We start from the raw sequence: 7,867 nt of genomic DNA, 5'->3' as shown, positions 1-7,867 counted from the left end.
TACTGAACTCGTAGGTTCTAATCTCCTTCCGCACCCGCAAGCAATCACAGTTCAAATTGCTGTCAATCAGGTGAAGGACCACTCATATCTGGCAACCTCTGATGGTGGCCAGACCTAATAATGATCAACCTCTTTTGTATAAGAAATGTATCTTGTACGTTTAATTTAGTGATAGTGTTAGAACTTTTATTATGGAAAATAAAAATATAAAAAGTAAACATACTAAAAAAGCCAAGAAAATTTATAATCTAACTATATGAAGAGGTGTAAATTTAATCTCAATTCAATTTTATTACGCTCTAGGAAATTATTTTTTATCTTATTACAAGTTTATTCACAATTTTCTTAGCCATAATTTTGGTTGATAGGATCCAACTAGAGGTGGCAAAATGGTTAAAACAAAGCAGTTATCACATATATTATCTATTAAAAAATGGGTTGGATAAGGAACTTTTTAAAAATGTGTCAAATATGAATAAGAACTATATTATCCAATTAGAAAATGGATAATCAATTGATAACTAATAAGTTTAACTTCATTCGATATATATTTGACCCACTTTAAAAAAGTTTATTATCCAATCTATTTTTTAATGGGTAATTTTTTTAATCAATTACGCCGTATGGTGGCATGGCCCTATCATTCAACCAACAAAGAATACAAAAATATGAAGGGGACCTATAATGTTACCTCGCACAAAGGAGACAACGACTACCCCTATTTACTAACTATTTACTGCCCTTATGCATTATATACAAAAACAAAAGTGGGATGTGCAGTTTGCCATATATACCATTGCATATACAATAATCTACCAATCAACAAAAACTCTTCACAAAAAAGTATCCTTCCTATGTTTATGCCTTAGTGACACCATCTAGATGTAATCCAATCTGTAAGGTCCAACTGCAGAAATAGGAAGATCACGATGGGAGAAAATAAGAAGTTCTTCATTGTCAATGCTCCATTTTGCTAATGCATCTGCAACTTGATTAGCTTCTCTATAACAATGGCGAATAGCACAATTGAGTTGACCGACAATGTCTTGAATCCGTCTGATAATGCCCTACATTTGCCAGGGAGGTTTTGATTTACCATTGATCAAATCAACCACAAGCTGGGAATCACACTATAGTAAAATGTTGTTGTAACCATTGCGACTACACCATTCCACCCTCGCTAAGGCTGCACTAGCTTTAGCCTTGTTGCTACTTGTTCTACCAATTGAAGAAGCAAACACCATAGTTAGCTTACCCCTATGATCTCTGCATATGCCACCAATACCCGAATTTCCTTCTGCGTCTTTGCTTCCATCGGTATTAATCTTAAGCCAATATTCAGGAGGTTTATGCCATTTAACAACTACGTAATCAATTTTGGGAATGAGTAATAACACCTGTTGACAGATATCTACCCAACTCCCTGCCTATTGCCTATTACACTTAGCCTTTGATATCACTCATTTCAAGTGGGACAAAATCTGGTAATATATTTTCTCCAAGTAAACTCTAGCATCGCCATATCTTACTAAACACCTGGCCTTCCATATCTCCCAAAAAATTACCACAGGTGTTATCTGAAGAATAGTTTGATGAATAGAGTTCTTTGGTTTGTTGTCTCGCCATTTTTGTATCATAGCTCTGATAGGTATGTCATCCCATGTAATACCCAGCGGGCTCCCAAAGAACTTCCAAGTCTGCTCAGCTACGGTACCACTATATGAATATATACTTGTTTACCCCAAAAATGAGTAATAATTAAATTTGTACGGGTTTAAAGGATACGTGTGATGAGCCGATAGGTAAGTTTGAGTTTTAGTCTTTGTTTCTGTGTTTCAGACCATGATTAGCTCCGTTTAGTATTTTTCAATTTGCGTGCGCAGTCTGTGCTTGTTTCGGGAAGTTTTTATATGGAAAATATGAAACTTTGCCTTAAAAATAATTTGAGTTGACTACGGTCAATATTTTGTGTAAACGGACCCGGATCAATATTTTGACGGTTTCGGTGGGTCCGTATCGTGATTTGAGGCTTGGACGCATGCCCGAAATCGAATTCGGAAGTCCCTAACTTGATTTAACGTGATTTGTTGAAAACTAGTTATTTGAAAGCTTAAAGAATTCCTAAGTTTTGATCATAGGTTGATTTTGTTGCTACTGGATTTGGATTTCAGTTCCGAAACTCGAAATAGGTTCATTTCACCAATTATGAGTTATCTGCAAAATTTGGTGCAAAACGGAATTGATTTGACGTGGTTCGGATGCCTAGTTGTAAATTTGCAAGTTCTTGAGTTTCTATGAAAATTTTATATATTTTGATGTTTGATTCGTAGTTCTAGGTGTTATTTTGGTATTTGGATCGCGCGAGCTAGTTCGTATGATATTATTAGACTTGAGTTGTTGTTTGGTTTGGAGCACCGAGGAGTGTTAGATTTGCTGGTGTGAGCTGGTATTGCAGGATTCACAAATGTGAGGTTGGAAATCGCATTTGTGACGTATGGGCTAGCCTGTTAGGGTTGCATTTGCGAGCCCGGTGTTCGAAATTGCGAAGGGGTCCTAGGATCAACAGTGATCACATTTGCGAACATTAAGTCGCATTTGCGACTACAGCAGGGATGTGAGTTCTTTACTTTTGCGATGGATTTCTCGCATTTGCGGGGTTCGCAAATGTCGCAGTCGCAACACCTACGACTGGACAAAAAATTGAGGGACGGGGGTTTTAGCCTCATTTTCATAATTTGGAACCCTAGGCTTGGTAGGAGATGATTTGAAGAGGGAATTCATACACAAACTTTGGGTGACTGATTTTAATCCATTTCTAATTATATTTCATCAATTTATCTAAGATTTTAAGATAAAAATTTTGAGAGTCAATTTGGACTCGAATTTTGATACTAATCATATATATGAACTCATGGGGTCATGGGTGTTTAACCAAAAATCTGAGCCTTTGGTCAAAGCTAAAAAAAATTCGGGTTACTGATAATCAAGAAACAAAAATAAAATACTTTTAAGAATAATGGTAAAACAGCAGATAGTTTTGTATTTCAATGAATTCTCAATATTATTCTGTGTCCTTACAAATGATGATACTTCTTCCTTTTATAGATAATTTTAAGTAAAGGAATGAAGCCTCAGCCTTAATGATAGAATTATGAGTAATAAATGACATTAAATAAGCCGTTATACAATCATTCCTATTAAATACCAATTTCTAACGTATCAAGTATTTAATAATGAATTTGGACTCCTTTCTGCCATCAGATCTTTGTCTTTAATGCCTTCTAATCCGTTGGCTGTAAATAATTTAAATTGGTACGAGACTCGTATCTATACTTTGTCTCGTGCCTATTTAAATTCTTCTTCCCGTGGTTGTCTCCATCCGTGCCTCTTAGTCAATTGTTGCGCTTTGGCCATTTAACTAAACCACGTGTCATGCCACATCATCTTTAATATAAACTCAGTTTTTTCTCAATACAGATAGTCCCCCCCCACTTTCCATTTATTTATCAATTAAATAATTGGGAAGTGAATCTTCATAAAAAAGGAATTTTTGCCACAGTTAATTCTTATGACAGTATTAACGCCTCAGTAGTCTTTTCCATTTAATGTTCTGCCCATGTGTCATTTTCTGATTGATTCCGCTATTTACATCCTTTTTCGAGACTTCTTCATTCTCATTATTCACGAAGTGATAGCTGCCTTTATTATAGGCTTTCCATCATTACACTTCTAAGGTTGACGGTTCCCATTATATACATAACTTTTTCTTCCTTTGTCTTCTTCATAAATCTTCAGCAAACACTTTCTTCTTTCTTTTGACTTATCCTTCCTAACAATGTCTTCTTCAAACCCTAACCGTAAAAAAGTTTCAATTCTAGACCAATTCCCCAACGCCCCTGTTAGACACAGAAGAGGCGGAGGAGGTAGGCTTCGAACAGGGTTAAAATCTACTCGAGGCGGCTCCTCTGGTTCTTCTTCAAGGAGTTCTATCCCAAAGGCCCCCTCTTATAAAAGTAGAGAAATTCTTGATTCTTTTCAAGAACCCTCAGTTGATGAGATAGTTCCCAGCGATTTGTCTTTTGAGAGTGACAAAACGTCTCTTCAAAAACAAATTGCAAATTTAGAAAAAGCTGATACTTACCCTACAATAGTAACCGAGCTTACAATCCCCACCATAAGAAAAGATTGTAACTGGAAGGATAGTCTTCGAATATCAATTCCTTCCCCAAATCAAAGAATTTCCTCCTTTAGAAGTGGGTATTCTTTTGTTTATACTTACCCCTTCACTTTAGGTTTTAATCTTCCGATTGACCCAGTTATTCTTGATTTTTGCCGTTTCTTTACAATTTGTTTGGCCCAAATTGGTCCACTAGTGTGGAGAACAGTGGCTTGTTTGAGATATTTATCCTCCAAAGCCAATGTCAATTTCACCTTCTCTCACCTCATTCATCTATACCATCCTAACTTAATACGCCATGGGGTTTTTACCTTAACTGCAAGGAGCAAAAAAGTTCTGGTAAATCCTGAAGATGACAAAGATCGTGGATGGTATATCCGTTACGTTGCTGTTCGTACGGTGGACTTGATTGGCGAAACAAATATTCCCTTCTCTGAGAAGTGGAATTTTGAACATAGGTTTTCTTTTATTTACCGTACCTACTTTTGAGAATTTCAAAAGAAATTTTGTTTTTAACCTCATCTCTTCTTGGTTTTTTGTAGCAACCATGGGAGATGTGGAACCTATTCCCAACTTCCGTGGTTGGGTAGACTCACTTTTGAAGATTGCTTCTAGGGAGCAAAGAACTTGGAAATCAATTTCTTCCTTACATGGCTGGAAGGTCAAAACACATGGTATGCCCCTTTTTACATGTTAAGCATTCTTTCCTCAATTTTGATCATGTATATCCATCCTTTAATCAGGATTTGGCGTTAGAGGAATGACGGCTGAAGTAGCTATGGCCATTCGCATGTCTGCGAATGCTGCTCTTGATTTAGATAAGGCTCGAGCCTTGCTGCCAAAAAGGAAAGCTATAAAGGAAAGTTCTGAAGAAGAAGAGGAGGGTACCTCCCTAATTACCAGGCCAAGGGTCAGGAGGCGAATAATTATTGATGATGAAATTGAAGACACTCCTGCTCGAACCTCCACCACCGAGCCTGTTTTGATTCATTCTGACGAGGACACCGAACCAAGAGATAATAATGAGTCAATTCAGTATCTTTTTTATAGTGGTTTCGGGAGTGGCGAGCTCGGCCCTGTTTTTGATGAAGCTCCTCTTTCCTCATTCGTTCCTATTTCCTCCATTCCTCTGCCAACTATAAGTATTTCTTTACCAGTTTTGACGACTTCCGTTCTTTTGCCGGTTTCTACCGCTCCTATGTCCGTTCCCTTGGCAGTTTCTACTGCACCTGCTTCCGCTCATGCGTTGGTTTCTACATCTTCTCCTTTCATTCCTGTTTCTACATCTTCTCCTTCCATTCCTTCCATTTCTCCTCTTCCCTCTGTTCATCGTACAGAGACGGGTTCTAGCAGTGGAAGTATGACTATGAGAAGTGTTACTCTGGAAGTTCCTGCTAATCATAGCCTCTTGAGAAAAGACTGGTAGAGCCGATGTTTGGCTCGAGCCCCTAATTGGAGATATTGAGAAGAAGAAGATGGAGAGCCATAGCTGCTTGACTCTGATGAATGACGTAATTCATTCTACTTTGAAGGTATTTTTCCTCTTCTTACCAACAAGTTTTTTTTTAATTATCTTCAATCCCTCATTTCTATGAGTTGTCTCTGTAGGCTAACCTCATTGGTACGGAATTAATGGGAAGAATTTCCCTTCTGGAAAGAAAAGCCCGTGAGTCTGAAAAAATTGTCCACGAGGCCGAAGAAATAGCTAGGGAGCCCAGCTTGAGGCAGCCAATTGGAAAGAACAGTTTGAAAATGCTCAAGGGACCATAGAGGAGTTGCAAGAAAATAAAAACCTCATGGAGCAGCAAAACCGTGGTTTGACTTCTGAACTGGCAACTGCCAAGGCTTCTTCAAGCCAATTTAAAAGAGACAAAGAGCTTTTGGAATGCTCTTTGTCAGAACAATTATCCAAGGCTAGTGAAGAAGTTAGGGAGCTTAAGGCACTTTTGGCTAAGAAAGAAGAGTATGCAGGAGAGTTAGTGCAAAGCTTGACTCAAGCTCAGGCTGACTTACAGACCTCCTCTGACAAGATTCATGCCTTGAAGAGTTCTCATGCCTCTCTTGAAGCTTCCCTTGATTCCCATTTAGCTGAGCACCAAATCTTAAAAAATGATCTTGCTATGTGGGAAAAGGAATATGGACTTCTGGAGGAGAACTTCAACATAGAGGTGAGTTGGGCTTTCCTGAAATCTCGCCGTGATGCTTTGATGGAAGCTGCTCAGGAAGGTTTTGACTTGCAGTCTGAACTGGCCAAAGTCGTAGATACCATCGAGAAAAGTCAACAAGTTACTGATACTCCTTCTCCTGTACTTGAAGCTCCTGGAACGGAAGAACTTTTAAATGAAGAAGTGGCTACTGCAGCAATTGGGGTTGCAATTCCTGCTCCCGAGGGTGAACCTTCTGATGCTCCAAACCCTTCAGTGACTAGCTAAATATGAAATTGCTGTAAAGGATATTTTGACGAAGTCCCCAGTTATCATAATAGGGGACTTGTAAAAAACAAATGCTTTGTTGACTAAGTTTGTACTTAGTTTTTTTTATATTAAGAAGTTTTATCGGTACTTCTGCATATTCTATTCTTGCCTATTTATCTAGGACTCATGGAATAGCTTAGCATTTTTATCCTTTTAAAATGCTTTATGATTCTTCTCATGGATTATCAACATGAGGCTTATAAAAGAGGGCCCTTTTATTTTATTGACACTTAATGAAGAAGACGTCTCAACTTCATAATGGTGTTATAATACGATGAAAGAAATAGGAAAACACACGTTTTGTATGAAACAACTTTGGCAAGTTTTTTATTCATAAACTTTAACAAGTGTTTGACTGTTACATGTATTACAATATATCTACAACTTTCTCGTAACTTTTTTTTTTGTAACAGATTTGTACATAACATAGAATAAACAAGGTTTTTCTTCATAACCTGTTTCAGTACATAGTCATGACCCTATCTTTATATATTAAAAAGGGTTTGAGAGATGACTCTGTTATTCTCATAACCGCTGAAGACTTCGTAACTTTTACTCAACACTTGACTCTGTTGTTTGATATTCGTATCTGCATTTCTACACGTATCTTTGTACAGTATTGTAGTCCCCTAAGTGTTTGAGCGGTGAAGTATGAAGCTTCGAGCACTTGTTTATCTCTTTTACTTTGGCCCTTTTTCCTGAAACAGAAAGATATACGGGACTCGAAGGTGCGATTATAGATGAAGACTGTCTAACTCGTGTGTATTTCCATCAGATTAATTGTAACCCTGGGCTAGGAATTTAAGAATACTCCATTTTGCCTTACAGGTTGTGACTCATCATTTGGCACGCGTTAGGGTATTTTGCCTAGCATCTAAAATCGTTAGTAAAATATTAATAATCCAAGAGAGAAATTTTAACATGATGATACCTGACCGTAGGTACTTTCTCAAAAGTAATATCTTTTTAAGTGGACGACATTCCAATGTGAGGATAAAACTTTACCGTCCATTGTCTCCAACTGGTATGCTCCTTTTCCCGCAATGCCACGGACTTTGTACGGTCCTTCCCATGTTGGACTTAGCTTTCCTGAGTTAGCAACCTTTTCAGATTGGAACACCTTTTTAAGCACGAAGTCCCTAATTTTGAAAAATCTGAGGCGTGCTTTCCTATTGTAATATCGTTCTATTACTTGCTTTTGTGCTGCCATCCTTAT

At 37.7% G+C, this 7,867-nt stretch overlaps 1 protein-coding gene across 1 annotated transcript; it reads right to left on the bottom strand.

Annotated features, from left to right (window-relative positions):
• Positions 1–878: 878 nt before the first annotated feature.
• On the bottom strand, positions 879–1,626 carry LOC142175077 (uncharacterized). The gene is made up of 3 exons (XM_075241482.1): positions 1,566–1,626; positions 1,176–1,363; positions 879–1,067 (listed from the first exon to the last, which is right to left on the bottom strand). The coding sequence occupies exons 1-3, from the start codon at positions 1,624–1,626 to the stop codon at positions 879–881; spliced, it is 438 nt and encodes a 145-aa protein (XP_075097583.1).
• Between the last annotated feature and the right edge of the window lie 6,241 nt (positions 1,627–7,867).

Source organism: Nicotiana tabacum, chromosome 21, assembly GCF_000715075.1.
Source record: "Nicotiana tabacum cultivar K326 chromosome 21, ASM71507v2, whole genome shotgun sequence".
Lineage (NCBI taxonomy): Eukaryota > Viridiplantae > Streptophyta > Magnoliopsida > Solanales > Solanaceae > Nicotiana > Nicotiana tabacum.
Note: the sequence above shows the minus strand (reverse complement) of the source record. Positions and strands in the feature narration are given on the sequence as shown.